The sequence below is a fragment of the Genypterus blacodes genome, unplaced genomic scaffold (assembly GCF_046128005.1).
Source record: "Genypterus blacodes isolate CSIRO-AG114 ecotype Tasmania unplaced genomic scaffold, CSIRO-AGI_Gbla_v1 ptg000015l_1, whole genome shotgun sequence".
NCBI classification, from domain to species: Eukaryota; Metazoa; Chordata; class Actinopteri; order Ophidiiformes; family Ophidiidae; genus Genypterus; species Genypterus blacodes.
This window is the reverse complement of record NW_027466829.1, coordinates 3,390,469-3,405,633: the sequence shown is the minus strand read 5'-3', so window position 1 is coordinate 3,405,633 and position 15,165 is coordinate 3,390,469. Positions and strand designations below refer to the sequence as shown.

General features: G+C 45.2%; 1 protein-coding gene across 1 annotated transcript; it reads right to left on the bottom strand.

Annotated features, from left to right (window-relative positions):
- Positions 1 to 733: 733 nt before the first annotated feature.
- lamb4 (laminin, beta 4) lies at positions 734 to 13,608 on the bottom strand. The gene is made up of 35 exons (XM_076140549.1): positions 13,394 to 13,608; positions 12,410 to 12,447; positions 11,475 to 11,632; positions 10,902 to 11,037; positions 10,627 to 10,700; positions 9,949 to 10,137; positions 9,764 to 9,827; positions 9,283 to 9,497; positions 9,088 to 9,208; positions 8,778 to 8,966; positions 8,499 to 8,654; positions 8,256 to 8,359; positions 8,087 to 8,166; positions 7,796 to 7,979; positions 7,383 to 7,511; positions 7,047 to 7,229; positions 6,754 to 6,866; positions 6,546 to 6,663; positions 6,163 to 6,343; positions 5,705 to 5,848; positions 5,321 to 5,552; positions 5,070 to 5,227; positions 4,715 to 4,939; positions 4,304 to 4,521; positions 4,123 to 4,219; positions 3,616 to 3,985; positions 3,363 to 3,520; positions 2,876 to 3,078; positions 2,594 to 2,797; positions 2,279 to 2,423; positions 1,793 to 2,000; positions 1,560 to 1,695; positions 1,297 to 1,464; positions 1,050 to 1,197; positions 734 to 961 (listed from the first exon to the last, which is right to left on the bottom strand). Exons 1-35 carry the CDS (start codon positions 13,414 to 13,416, stop codon positions 822 to 824), a joined length of 5,409 nt encoding a protein of 1,802 aa, XP_075996664.1. The 5' UTR covers positions 13,417 to 13,608; the 3' UTR covers positions 734 to 821.
- Between the last annotated feature and the right edge of the window lie 1,557 nt (positions 13,609 to 15,165).

Sequence of the window (15,165 nt, the reverse complement as noted above, 5' to 3'; positions counted from 1 at the left end):
GTTAAATGTTCAGAATCTGTGTGTGTGTGTGTGTGTGTGTGTTTCCATTCAGCGGCTGTTTGTATGAGCTCTGAGGGTGAAAACGAGTCTGCACAAGTTGTGAGGAAGACTGCTCCCAGCTGTGTGAGGGATAAAGAGCTCTGAGGGCTCTGAGGGCTCAGAGCTCAGTGCCTCCTGACGGACATAAATAGAACTGGATCCTGCTTCAGCCTGACCCTGCTCTGATCAATAATCAACTAACCTCATCATCATCATCATCATCATCTAAGACTGTCAGCATTTCAAACACACCCAGCATCCAATAAAAAGTTATGAAAACATGAAGTAAATGGTGGAAGTTTTGGAATAGTTTCAACAATGAGATCAAAAAATATGTTTTGTAATTCATTGATATTCCTTTTGACATTGCAGTAAAAAACAAAACAAAACAAGACTTCACTTGTTTTGTGAAGGAACCACAGGAAGTTTTCAGGTTCAGTTGCCAACAAAACGGTAGCAACATTTCTATGTAAGGTTCTGTGGGTATTAGGCCACTCACGAGGCCGCTTACCTGAGTCAGCAATACCACTGCAGGCGGAATCAGCTGGGAGAGTCTGAGACCATCAGGGAGACCATCAGGGAGGCCATCAGGGAGACCATCAGGGAGGCCACTGCAGCCACCGCATGACCCCAAAGCTTATATGGTTATGAATGATTCACAGAAACAACTGCTTTTCTTTTTCTAAATGAGGTTTGTTTATTTCTGAAACTTAAATGTAAACAAAATTGAAAATATATATATATGATGAATGCAGGAAAGTAAAGATTAGGAGGCAGCTTCTTTAGGAGGTGCAGGAATTGAATTCCTCTGCTCGTTTAGTGATATTCCCTAGAAGAGAATCTACAATTTGCATTAAGTTGGCGACTTCAGCCGCTTTCTCCTCTTGACTCTTTATTTGATCCTGGATCCTCCGCTCCAGATCTGACAAACAAACAACAGCAAATGAAGTAAATGAAGGAACACTGAGCGGACATGTTTGGTAATAAACACACTGAGCGGATGGACGAACCTTGGATCTGTCTCAGTTTGTCTTCCACTTGTCTCTTCATGGACTCGGCCTCCTCACTGATTGCCTTTAGTCGCTCGTTGGCTTTGTTCGTCTCCGTTTGGTTTTTCTGCTTTAATTCCTCAAACTTCTTCTTCACATCTTCAAAGTCCTGAAAGTCCATGAAAAAGAAAATTCTTAGACCAAACTATTTTCACAAAAACCTTATGGATAATGTTGCACAAGGTGTATGTGTGTGTGTTCTGTGTACATCTTGGGCGTCTGTGGCGTTGACCAAAGCAGCCTGAGCCGAGTCCATTGCTTCTTTGGCAAGTAGACGGTTTGCCTCCGTCTTGTTCTTCAGAGCTTCAATCTCCTGCAGCATGTCACCGGGACGAGCCTGCAGCTTTGGTTCCATGTTGTCCAGTTTGTCCTTAATCTGCCAAAACAGAGGGAAGACAGGATGTGACTGGTTTAAAGAGATAGACAGATCGACGGCTGAATGAACGGACAGACGGACAGACGCGTGTTTACGTCTTGGATGTGTTTGTCAGTTGCGTCTTTGTCACTGCTGGCTTTGTCCAGCAGATCGTTGGCTTTGTCTTGAGCTCTTTCTGCATCCAAAATGTCTCTGCTGATGTCCGTCACATCAATGTCTTTGGTCCGCTCCCTGAAAACACAACAAGTTAAGATTTCATTTGAATCTCTGCTGAAATGTTACGTTAACTTCTTCCCAACACGTTTTGAAGATAAATGGTTGTGCTCACTTGAGGTCCTGGGCTTTCTGCAGCAGGTCCCGGCTGATCTTGGCCTGTTCCTCCAGCTTCTTCAGATCCTCTGGGAAAACCAGGGCTTTGGAAGTCAGGTTTCTGATGCTGCTGATCAGGTCAGTGATCTGCTCGGGGGATTTAGGCAGCTGGATGTCCAGGACAGCTCGGGCCATCTTCTCTATATCCTCCAGAGGAACCATCTCATCTGTTAAGGAGAGACCACCATCACCATCATCATCACCAGCATCAGGTTGAGTTTGATATGATAACAATAATACATTTACATTTAGTTGGCGGAAGCTTCCATCCAACGCACATATGAGATATAAATACAACATAAGCAGGGATCAGAGAGAGAGAGAGAGAGAGAGAGAGAGAGAAAGAGAGAGAGAAAGAGAGAGAGAGAGACTGAGAAGGCCTCATTGTGGTGGCAGCAACGGTTCATTGGAACAATTAATAACAACATTAATAATAATAACTGACCCATAAGGAAGTCTTTCACTCGCTTTAGGAACTCTTTCGTTTTATTTTTTTCTTTCTCAAGGTCGTCTCTGTTGTTGTTGATTCGGTCCTGAAGATCTTTGGTCAGATCCTTGGTGTCCTGCGCCGCTTTCTTGGCATTATTCATCTGAAAGAGAAGCAAACTGTGACACCAGACTGGAGGAAATGTCCAATCAGTGCTTTAACAGATGAAATCAACACATCTCATGTGTTGATTTCATGTTTTATTGTTTACAATGAAACTTAAACTCATTCAGCTTAACGTGTCATTATTATGTGTTTGGTTGATAATCTTGCCTTGGTTCTGGATTGGTTAAGCCTGTATGGGAGCTTGATGAGTTCATCCTCTACTTGCTCTGCTGTAGCTGAAGCATTTGCGCTCAGAGGGACGCTGCCTTTACATGAAGGACCTCCACATCTCCTCCTCCCCAGACCCAGTCTACAGAGGGCGCCGCCACACTCCGAGCTGGAGCAGTCTTCATGTCCCGATCCTCCACAAATCTTCAATCAAAATAATAAGTATTTATCACAGTTAGTGTTTGTGATGAGTTTGATTAGCTTCAGCTGAATCAGACTCACATTTTTGTTTAGGTTGACCACGCTGAGCTCTTTCACTTTCCTCTCCAGCTGATCCAGGTCTCCTGAGCTGCTGCACGTGCTCAGTTTGTGTTTGATATCCTGTCTGGTGTCCATGGAGTCCTCCACAGCTTTGTTGGCATTCTTCACCCGTTTCTCATCGGACATGAAAGCTATATGAAGCTTCTTTATCTCATCCAGCAGCTCTACAACACAAAGTCTGTGTTTCAGTGATGAGCCACCGCTATGATCAGGACACATTACATTACATTACATTACGATCATTTGGCAGACGCTTTTATCCAAAGCGACTTACATTACATTACCACCCTTCGCAGAGGGGGGAGCAATTGAGGGTTCGGTGCCTTGCTCAGGGGCACCTCGGCAGGGGCTCGAACCGGCGACCCTCCGGTTCCCAAGCGGAAGCACTACCCACTGAGCCACTGCCTCCCCTGACACCAATCAAGTTCAATGTAGAGACCTTACACACCTTCCACATCTTCATCGTCATCCGGCACATCGATGATTTGCTCCATCAGCTTCTTAAGCAGTTTCTTGAAATCGGAGCGAATGTTGTCAATGTCAGTATGAATAAGCGCTGATGGATCTATCAGGATCAAGTTGGGATCGATGCTGTCTTTCAGCTTCCTGTTAAAGTTAAGTTGGTTTAGTATTTTAAGGTTTTTCTATAAGAATAGGTTACTGTCATGTTGTTTTCATGTTATGTTGTTGGAAGCATGTACCCAAGCCTTTCACACAGCATCTCCATCTCTTCCACCCTGGGTAGTGAACGTCCCGTCAGGTTGACCAGCCAGTCCAGCTTTGAGTGCATCTCTAGCATCTGCTGCCAGCGGCGACTGTATCCGGGCTGCACGTCGTCACCATGGCGGGGGATGAAGGTTCTCATCCTCTGACTGGCGCGCTGGACATCAGTGACATCTTCAGCCCACATGGTGGCGCAGGGATGACAGGGTTCACAGGCCGGGAACACTGAATCATAGCTGGGGGCGCACTCGTCACAAAAGATGCCGGTGACGCCGACTCGGCAAAGACACTCGCCGGTGTCGGGGTCACATGATGGACGTTTGGTGCCGTCCAGGTTACAGTCACAGGCTGACAGTTCATGTGTAACAAAGTCAGAACAATTCATTTAAATTACTGTTAATAAAGGTGTGTTCGGTGTGTGTGTGTGTGTGTGTGTGTGTGTGTGTGTCTGTGTGTCTCTGTGTCTGTGTGTGTGTGTCACTCACAGACACACTGCAGATCAGGATTTCCAAAATGATTTTCACCACATTCATCACACTGACGCCCCCCGAACTCAGCACGGCAGGGACATTGACCGCTCGTCTGCAAGGATCATCACCATCATCATCACTATCACAGTCACCATGACCTTCATCAACATCATCATCACCAGTACCATCAGGTTACCTTGTTACATATGTTAGCGAGGGAGTTTGCAGGATCACAGTTGCAGGGTTGACAGCCTGATGTCCCATCAATGTTCCAGAATCCGTCCTCACACAGATCACAGAGGACGCCCTCCACGCCCCTCCTGCAGGGACACTGTCCCGTACTGCCATCACAGAAACAGGGACTCCCCAGAGGACACTGAGTCACCTCTGTACCTCGACGGTCACATGAGCATTCTGGGAAATATAAAATGTAACAGTTATGACCCCAAACATTCAGTTCAGTATTCAAGTCAATGGAGGAAAGCAGGAGTTGACTTCTCTCATGAGGACAAACTCCAGTAAATATTAATGAATAAGGAAGAGGAAGAAACCTTGGGGGCAGAAATTCAAAGAGATTTCCTCTGTTGGAATGGTCAGGTGCACTTACCTTTGCATCCCTGAGTCTGGGCATCACCATAGTAACCAGGTTTGCAGCTCTGGCAGCGGGGCCCCTGTGTGTTGTGGAGGCAGCGGAGACATTTTCCCGTCACTGCGTCACAGGCTGCCCGATCGTCAGGGTCGATGTTGTTGTTGCAGGGACACTCTTTGCACTGGGCATCTGGTAACGTCAGGTCACCATAGAAACCAGGGCTGCATCTATCACAGCGCGGACCTGATACAATCAATTGCTTAGATTAACAATTAGATCATGAACAGGTTTGTGTGTATACAGTGCATTTCAAGAAAATGTCAACCATGTGACCAGGAAGATCAAAAACTGTAGAGCACAGGTTGAGTCTAACCTGTGTGTCCCTCCATACAGTTGCAGGTCAGACTGGTGGATTGTGGATCTTGTTGGCACTGAGTGGCAAAGAATCGTCTGCTGCCCTGAATTTCTGGACAAAGGCAGGGTTGACAGGGCAGTCTGGAGGCAGGGTTACCATAGTAACCTTCCACACACCTGCATCAGTAGCACAGGTGTATTATGAAACTATTAAAGACATCATACAAGTTGTTTTATTTGCCACAGAGTTCATATGTATATATCTGTTACCGTTCACAGTGATGTCCAGTGGTAAACTCCCTGCAGTCCAAACACTCTCCACTGTGTTCATCACACTGATCAGCCAGTCTGTTGCATTCACATGCTCGACACAATGGGAAACCCCAGTACCCTGGCAAACAGCGGTCACAGCGTCGGCCCGTCACCTCTGAGCGACACGCACACTGACCTCTGTTCTGGTCACACAGCTCCGAAACGGCACCACGAGGGTCACACTCACATGCTGCAGGTGGATCAGCAGAGGCAGAGTCAGGCAACCAACTGACACTTCTACTATCTCCTCTCTGAGTCTGAGACCTGCAGACGCTACACACTTTCAGCCTGATCCTGACTTCAAACAAACAATAATCCCTAAGGTTTTAACGGGCATCTTACGTTTGCAACCATCAGGTCCGAAGCCAAAAGTTAGCGGTGCACAGGTGTCACAACATCGACCAATCACGTTTGGTTTACAGTCACAGATTCCGCCCAGCTTACTGCAGGAAGGCCCCAGAGAGCCAACGAGGTTACACCTGCAAACTAAACACAAAACTAGCTTCAATACCACAGATTTTTTGTTTTAAATACAAAAAACCTTTGAAGTTTTGTCCATAAAATGAAAACATTGACCACTACAAATGAAAAACACAAATGACAGAGAAAACCACTGACATGTGTGAGTTTCCAACCAAACACTGCCCCCTGCTGGATAAAAGCTGTCTGTGAAGTATTTATATCTCATATTATCATTGGTGGAGATACATTTCAAATGTTATTTTGGGAGAAATGAAGGTTAAACTGTTTCTATAAGAGCTTTTCAGTGTTACCAGCATCATTCTTCTTCTTCTTCTTACCCAAGGCTCCGTTGTGGATTCGTGCAGACATGCTCTTGATCAGACCCGCACAAATTTCAGGCAGCAGTTCCTGCGGGTTAAACTCAGCAGCCATTCCGACGCAGTTAAAACGGCGAAAAGAGTCCAAGTCGGTCTGGGAGCAGAAGTCCTGGACTGCCTCGATGCTTGGAATCAAACCCATCTGAAACAAAGCAGAAGTTTTGGTTCAATCATCTTTTACGTAAGTGCAGCAGGAAAACAATTTGTGCTGCTGTGTGTGTGTGTGTGTGTGTGTGTGTGTGTGTGTGTGTGTGTGTTTGATGCTGGATATAGTAGATATAGAGGAAATGGCCTCAGTTCCTGATGAGCATGTTGGGCGACACATGAATAATAGGAGTTCTTACCGAGTCGATGAGGATGTGTGAGCTGGAGTCGTCAGGGTGACCTTGTTTTCTAAATGTAATGTCCACAAAGTATCGCGCCCCGGCATTGAGACATAATGGACGGTCCAACACAGAGCCTCTGGAGAAATGAAGATGTATATCAAAAAGAAGATACAGAAAGATAAGCAAACATCAAACAGGCGCAGTACTGTCTCTGAAAGTGCCGCACCTGGAATTTCCAGGGAGAAGCAGAGTTTGACCTCCTGTTGGGTCATCGCTGCAGCTATTGCTAGTGGGTGTTAGAGGGACAACGCTCACTGAAGCCAACCAATCAGATGTAGACTGAAAAAGAACAACAGACAAACACAGAGAAAACACCAGATGACCTCAGACGATCAGACCCTCAGTGCTAATGAAGCCAGAATACAGAGGGATGTACAAAAACAAACAATTAAAGGTTAAACAATAAAATAATTGTAAATGTTTCAGTCATTTTTTCAATGCAAAAATCCCTTCAATCACCTCCGGCTCGTAGCGAATGACCAGCTGGTAATCCATGGAGGTGGGAAGATTGTCCACAGTGAACCTCAGCCCCGCCCCGTCCAGAACTCGGACTAATCCTGGGCCGGTCCATGTGACAGGCTGATTTCCAGTCCTCTGACGGGGAATGATCTGCAGGGCGTGGCCCGGGTCCAGAGGGATGCTCTGCAGGCAGGACGGAACACAAATCATTCCCATGATCCTTAACTGAATTTCTCATTCGTAAGATCAATAAACGTCCTATCCTATCCTTCACAAGCCCTTATAGACTTGAGTTTTCCTGCCATCTGGTGGCGATAGGTTCTTCCTGCAGCTTACCTGTCCTTGTCTCCTCTTTCGGGTATTTCGTGACGCACGAACGAGGACCAGGCGTCCGTTGGAGAACTTGAAGTCATATCCCTGCGCTCTGAAGTACTGATCACACTTAGGAAGCAGCCCCGGGTTCAGCTTGTGGTTCAATGCAAACAAAGAAACACAGCAAAAAAAAGCAGACACAAACAGTTAACAGGACAAAGAACACAAACAGGCGGAGAATCTGTGCACAAAACGCCAAAAATGGCTATGAGGAAGAGGTGTGTAGATAGGAACAGGTGAGGCTGCTGATTGGCTGAGGAGGGTCACATGGAGTACAGAGGGCCTCACCCACTCCAACAGAGAGTCTGAAGAAACGCCCCCAAACTTTAAATGTTTATGACGTGCTGCAAATGAGAGTGAATCAGAGTGAAATCTACCAGAGGAGAAGATGGAGATGAGGTTGATGATGGAGAGGGCCTTCTTCCCTCCAGTGGAGCAGCAAGCTCCGCCTCATATAGGAAGTAGTCCAGTTTAGGCAGGAAGTACCCAGGTGCAGGATCAGTGCACCGCCGCCCCACCATGTTGGGTAAACAAGAACACTGTCCGTTATCTGGAGAACAACTGAAAGAAACAGACAAGAATACACATTTACATCACATTCAGTCATTTAACAGACGCTTTTATTCAAACTGCATAAATGTTTAGACTGCAATGATTGTAGATTTTACATGGAGCTAGTGGCTCCGCCCACATCACAGTCGCAGGGGGAACATCTGTGTGCAGTGTGAGCTAAACCCCAGTGACCTGGCTGTGGACACAAACAAACATCTGTAAACACAAACACAAAGCACAGGTTTACTAAAGAGGAGAGAATGACTGAAGTGTGTTTGAACGCACCAGACAGCGATCACAAAGTGGACCCAACGCCAGATGACTGCATGTACAACTTCCTGTCAGCTGATCGCATGATCCCACACTTCCCAAAACATGACACCTGCACACTGGAAAGAAATACAACACATTACAATAGAAGAACATATAGATTACATAGAACACTTTGCTGTTTATTTAATAAACTGATAATCTTGTGTCCTGCTTTGCTTGTGTTTAAAAAAGCGCACAATCAGCTTTATTTCTTACTCTGGCAGCCGGCAGGGTCGTCCTGTCTGAGGCCAAAGGCTCCGTGTTTGCAGCGGTCACAGCGGCGACCCTCTACATTCTCCTTACACACACACCGGCCTGTCAGGGGGTCGCACTGCCCACCGCCCTGCGAGCCTGCAGGGTTGCAGTCACAAGCTGCAGGACAACAAACACGTTTACACAGAGAACTGCAACATCTACTATTGTTGAACAGTTATATTGTGTGTATAGAAATATAAACAGGAAGTGAAAGTAGTCCAAGTGCAGAGGTGCACATACGTATGCAGGCATGTGGATCCTCAGGCGCCCTCTGTGGATCCTGGTATGTGAAAGCCCTGCACTGCTCGCACTGAGGCCCCGCCCTCTCATGGCGGCAGTGATCACACACGCCTCCACTCAGGCCTCCTGTGGACTCATAGCGGGCCTGGTCGAAATGACAGGACTCTGAGTGTCCGTGACAGTTGCACCCTGATGGAGACACAAAGGAGACAACAACCAGTCAAGCGCCACCATGAGGCTGTAAAGAAAACAATGTAAACTCTGAGGCCCTGTGTTTACTTCAATCCAAAAGTGTATGAAAGGTTCATACTCCTGCAGATTTGGGAGGTGTGTTCTCCTCCTGGCCTCCAGGGGGAGTCATAGTGAAACTCCTGACATCTTTCACAGTTTTCACCTGCAGTGTTGCGTTGACACACACAGCGTCCATGCACCTGAAAGCAACACACACATTATTAAAGTGACCTGAGTGACCCTCCCTGTGTGGAACCCTAACCCTGAGCCGTACCATGCCGCGCTGGGTGAAGACGTCCCCCCGGCCTCCATCTACAGACACACACTGGCTGGCGTGGCCGTTACAGAAGCAGCTGCCCCGGACCACCATGTCGTAGACGGCGTAGAAATATTTGTCCAAAGGGTTTCTTCTGCGTCGACCCAGCAGGGTGTCGCCCAGCGTGAACAGACGGGTGAAGTTTACCCGAATATTTGTCATCCTGATCAAATCTGATACAAACACACACACACACACAGCCATAAATATATTTACTCATACAAATACAGAAGCTGTGGGTTAGCAGAGCCTCCTAGTCTGTTAATGAAGCACTCAATAACAAAGTTTCATTTCTTGAATCCAGAGTTTGTTTTGTGTTGTCAGTAGCGCTCTCTACTGCAAACTTCTCTGTGATTGGTCCTCTCATCCTGATGAAGGTCCAGAGGTTGTGGCGGAGAAAGAATCATGTTAGGATTTCAACAGGATGTGTGTGTCTCACCTTGGATGTGTGGAGTGTATGGGTCTTCGATGTCAAAGGTCGGATCCAGCGCTTTCAGCACCACCTGGTGGCCAAATACAGAAAATACTCCAACTCATGTTTGCTGTGTGTCTGCGTGTGTCTGCGTGTGTGTGTGTGTGTGTGTGTGTGTGTGTGTGTGTGTGTGTGTGTGTGTGTGTGTGTACCTCTCCCTTAGTGGATGGTTCAGATCCTGAGTATCGGTCATCACAGACGACGTCATCCACACTGTCTGCAGGCTCTGTGCTCACCCAGGGGAAATGCAGCGCACAGTCGTCTGAAAAATAACGGAAAACCTTCCAGGTCCGCCCAAAGTCTTTGGACCGCTCCACGAACATGGCGGCTGGACGGAAGCTCTGCAGACAGGAAGTGGCGTCACATTTTCCTTTTGCATGTCTGGTTTTGGACTTTTTCTCATGAGTAATTAAAATGATAACGAGTCAAGCATGCCAGCACTGCAGTGGGTTAACAGTGATGACGATGATGGTGATCATGATGATGATTTGTTGCTGTGTCCCGTTCCTTGTCACTGGTTTCCCAAAGTATTCCTGAGCCCACATGGTGACATCATGACAGGAGCATGCAGGTTTTTACTGCAGTGCCGCCTGAAGGCTGGACGCTCACAGGCTTCACTCCTGGTTTTGGGCCTTGACATTAACTCATACTATTATGGTCTGTAGAGGGTGAAATCACTACATTTCTTGCAATCACACGTATAGAAAACATTGTTCTTACACTGTTGGCATATTTGCTCACACAGTTTAATGAGCCAAGCCTTTCATAGATGCACATTTTATACCCAAACAGGAGACTTAATATCAGCATCCAACTTCAATGTTGTTTACCTTGAAGGTGATGATCAGGTGGCTAAACTGGAACGTGGTCTCCAGGTCCAGCTGGATGCTGACCTGGTGAATGCCTGCACAGAATGTCGACATGTAAAAAATCATGACTATGTGTTAAATCAACCAAAGGCAGAGCAGCATTGGGTCTCGTCCTTATGGTCAACAGGATGTTGGCGAGACCCGAAGGCTGTTTTCTTCTTTTTCTTCTTTTCTAAATGTGTGCGTGACTGGATAGTTGATTTTCTTTTTCCTTTTACTTTGTACAGACAACTTACCATTCTCTGATTGCCACCACCTAATTTTGCGCTCAGGGTCAAAGGTTGTGATGGTGTTGTCAATTCGGTGGCTGTCAGGGTTGCTGTGGTGATCATACTGCAGCCTGGAGTCACAGGTGAAGCACTTCTGCTGCCCCTGGTGGTGAATAGACATTAAACCATGAAGACACACACTCACCTGTGTGTGTGTGTGTGTGAGGAAGATTGAGTACAGGAATGAATAAAGTAAGGACGGTCAAGTTCTAAAGAGACAAATCAGGACACGTCTCAGTATGAGACATGGGGGACAAGCCAGAGAACTGTCAATCTAAGAGCTCCCTCACACACACACACACAAAGTATTCATACGCACGCATAGAGCCAAAGCTCCATGGAGCAGAACTCAGAGTCCAAGTTTCTTTGGTATCAGTCAACACAGCAGCACCCCTGACTGGAAATGACTTCACTTATTAAATGATACAAATCTCTATATATAATTATAGATGGCATTGTGAAGTTCACTGATCATCCATCATGAATCAATCATCAATGATCATCAATCATGTATGACGTATTCTGTTGAATTCTCTATACCTCCAGGTATGCGATGATGCAATAGTTCTGGGGTTCCTGTAGGCCGCAGGTCGATGAGGCAGAAAGTCGGGCGGCTCTGCCCACCATCAGGTCGCCCAGCGCGGGGGTACAGGAGCCCAGGTCACAGTCGTCCTGGAGACGAACCGCTGGTAGCAGCACTGCTCACACAGTGTGGCATGTTGGTGTGAGTAGGTTCACATTAAAGGCCACAGAGAGAGAGAGAGAGAGAGAGAGAGAGAGAGAGAGAGAGAGAGAGAGAGAGAGAGAAAGAGAGAGAAAGAGAGAGAGAGAGAGACATACAGCGAGAGACACACACACACACACACACACACACATAAACAGTGAGAGTCAGACAAACAAACACACACACACACACACACACACACACACACACACACACACACACAGTTCTGGGCTTTTATTTCTTATCTGGATCCATATATTTAGATCAAAGCTTGATGATGTATTCATCTTTTCTTTTTGTCTTTATTTCTGTTTCTGATTCAGGAGAAAAGAATGAAAATAAAAACCAACAAGAAGCAACAAGTGGAAAATATTCAGCAGGAGCAAGTGAGGACACGCCCACCTCCTCTTCCTCTCCTTCTTCACCTCCTACACTCCTTCTCTCCTCCTCTACCTTCTCTCTATTTCTTCTCCTTCTCTACCTACTCTTCTCCTATCCTTCCATACCTCCTCCTGCCCTCCTTGCTCCGTCTCCTTCTCCTTTTCCTTCTCTACCTCCTCCTCTTCCTGTTTTCGGTCATCTATTCTTTCCTATTCATTCCTCTCCATTTTGTGATTCGCTTTTTTAATCGGAGTCTGACTTCTGACTTCTGACATCTGACTCCTTCCTCCCTTCCCCTGTCCCTTCCTCCTGAAAGAGGACCATGACGGTGATGATGGGGAATAAGCAGGAGGAAGACGACAGACGTTACCTGTGAGCAGGAAGACGAAGAACATGTTCCTAACGTTCCTGCAGATGGAAAACAGGATTATCAATCTATAATAATCTCACAGAAGGAAAACAAAACATTCTGATGTGTACATTCAAGTCTGACATACATGTGATCCGTACATTCACGTCATGAGCTGCATGTTAAAGTCTAACATACTGCACATGGGCTCCGTGAGGCTCAGGTGGGAAGTTTGAAGCCTGAAGCGATAGATGAACTTTAGCTGGAATGTTTTCGCCCCAACTGCAGTAATTATGAAGTTTGATCATAAAAAAGAGCCTGTGTGTGGGTATGTGTGTGTGTGTGTGTGTGTGTGTGTGTGTGTGTGCAGCAGCATTACACATTACTTCCCTAACAAGTAAAGGTCCCATATGAGTTTCCATGACGTCTGTGCTCGGATCATTTGACCTATTTTCCATCAGGTTCAGACCCTCAACAGAATGAGTCGCAAATACTTTAGAAATCAGAAAATATGACGGAATGGCACAAACATTCCAAGTCTACTATATTAGCCACAAACAAGACCTCGACAACTGAATTTCAACAAAGAGCCATAAAAGATCCTTAATGGAGATCCAGGTCCTCCTCCAGGGCTTCAGACGTGTGTGTGTGATCAGATCAGTTGAATGATCACACACGCCACTTTAATTCCTCTCAGTATCCATTAGGCCACATCACAACAACCCATCAACCAACACATCTCACATCAACATGCACACACACACATTAAACACATAAACACAGGGATGTGTCTTTGTTCTAAACTAATTTCACCTGCACTTTTAAGATTAAGTTTAATAACAGACTGATGATGACATCACATACCTCAGACCTGTGATAAATACTGTAATATGCTTTTACACACACACACACACACACAGCATTTTGGAATTGTAGCAAAAGGTTTGATGAGGGATGATAATTAAAGGTGTTTTGCTGTTTTAGTGAAAGTGAGTGAGATCCTACCTGCAGCGCTGCACACCGAACATTCAGCACAGGACTGAAACCACCTGGGCAGGTAACAGCACACCTAATCCAGAGGCTGCCTGAGGCGCTGTGTGTGTGTGTGTATGTGTGTGTGTCTTGTTTCAGACATACAGGAGACTAGAGGAGATTATATTTTGGCTGCACTTATTTCACGCTTTTCTCCAAAGCGTTTTACAATAAGCTCACATTCATCCACCCACACACACTGATGCACGTTCATACCAAGGAGACAACCTGCACATCAGGAGCAGTTTGGGGTTCTGTGTATTGCTCAACAGTACTTCAACAGGCTGTCTAGGAGGAGCCTGGAACTTTCCAGGTGACGTCACCAGTTGTCAGTGCTAGGAAACTGCAACATACCATATCAGGTATTAATTCAATCTCATTTTCTGTGGCCATTTTCTTACTTTTTGCATTACAAGTATCCCAGAGTGTGTTGCCATTATGTTATTCAATTCACATAAAGCGTCTCTTGATTGTGGCCTCTTTACATTACATTACATTACGATCATTTGGATTTTTTCTTGACGATTTAAATTTACCTGTTGGTGTTGGACGATGCAGCACAAACAATCCTTTGCATTCAGTTTGGAGACACAGGTTTTTGAAGGGATAATGAGAAAATGATAGAACTCAAGTCTCAGTATGTTTATATTCTGCCAGTATTTAAACACATATTTAAACACAATCTATACCTTAAATTATATTCTAAACAATTCAATGCGCATTATTTACCGCTAATTTGCTCGAATCCTCATAAACTGATAGAATTATGTTGTTAAATTCCTTAAATTGTGTAAAATCAAGGCCAGCTGTTGTTATTGCACAGTTGAAGTCAGTTCAGCAGCAACTAAGTGTGATTTAAAATGACAAATGCTTTTTATTTTTACGTAAATGGCTGCAAATACTGAAGCTTAAATGTTTATTGTAATGAATTTAATATTTATAATTCATAACAGATTCAGCTTATACAATATTAATGTCATTTTAGAGAGAATGTAAAAGTTGTTTGCTGCAATACCCTGCCGGCCCAGCAGGTGGTGACAATGTACTGCTTTAATCGTACCACCTCAACTTTATTCTTTTTTAAATCCTTATTTAACCCTCAATATGCTCTGGATAAATGCCAGCAGATATTATTACACTGCTGTTCTGTATCTATTATGGATGCTGAATTAATTAATTTTCCAAATATTCTCAAACGTGTTCTTTTGTTTCCTGTTAATAATTCACTCAATGAATTATGATCATTTATGAAAACTTGAAGCTGTCTGTTCTACAATATTTATGAACCATTTAAGTCGTTTCAGGGTCGTTTCAGTTGGCGTCTGTGGGACCTGAGTGGTGCTGCAGTGTTCAGGCAGCACTCTGAGGTCTGACCTGAGTCTGTTCAGTGTTCGAGTCAAAGTCACGTGTAAACTGTCGTCACACGTTGTTTTAATTGGCCACTAAAAGACTTGTTAGCGCAAAATGTCTGAAGTGTGACACGATCCAGAGCTGGAGTCCATGTTAGGAGCAGTAGGGGAGATGAATACTGCGCTGTTATTGCTCTGTGCGCAAAATAAATACTAATAAAAGTATTTAATTCAAATAGTTTTGATAGGAAATGTAAACATTAATTTATTTTCCGTTGAATATTTCCGGGATACAACACAAATCTTGTTTAAACAGCATTACAGCGCGTTATTAAACACATACACACATCCTGACCATGTGATGCGTTTGTGTGCCTAGTGTTACGGTTACACAGC

Coding starts and splice junctions, on each gene's coding strand:
- lamb4 (XM_076140549.1), bottom strand. CDS start 13,416: ATGTTCGGTGTGCAGCGCTGCAG. Junction 7,512..7,795: donor CATCTCCATCTTCTCCTCTG/GTAGATTTCACT, acceptor TTGAACCACAAG/CTGAACCCGGGGCTGCTTCC. Junction 5,228..5,320: donor ACTGGACATCACTGTGAACG/GTAACAGATATA, acceptor CTACTGATGCAG/GTGTGTGGAAGGTTACTATG.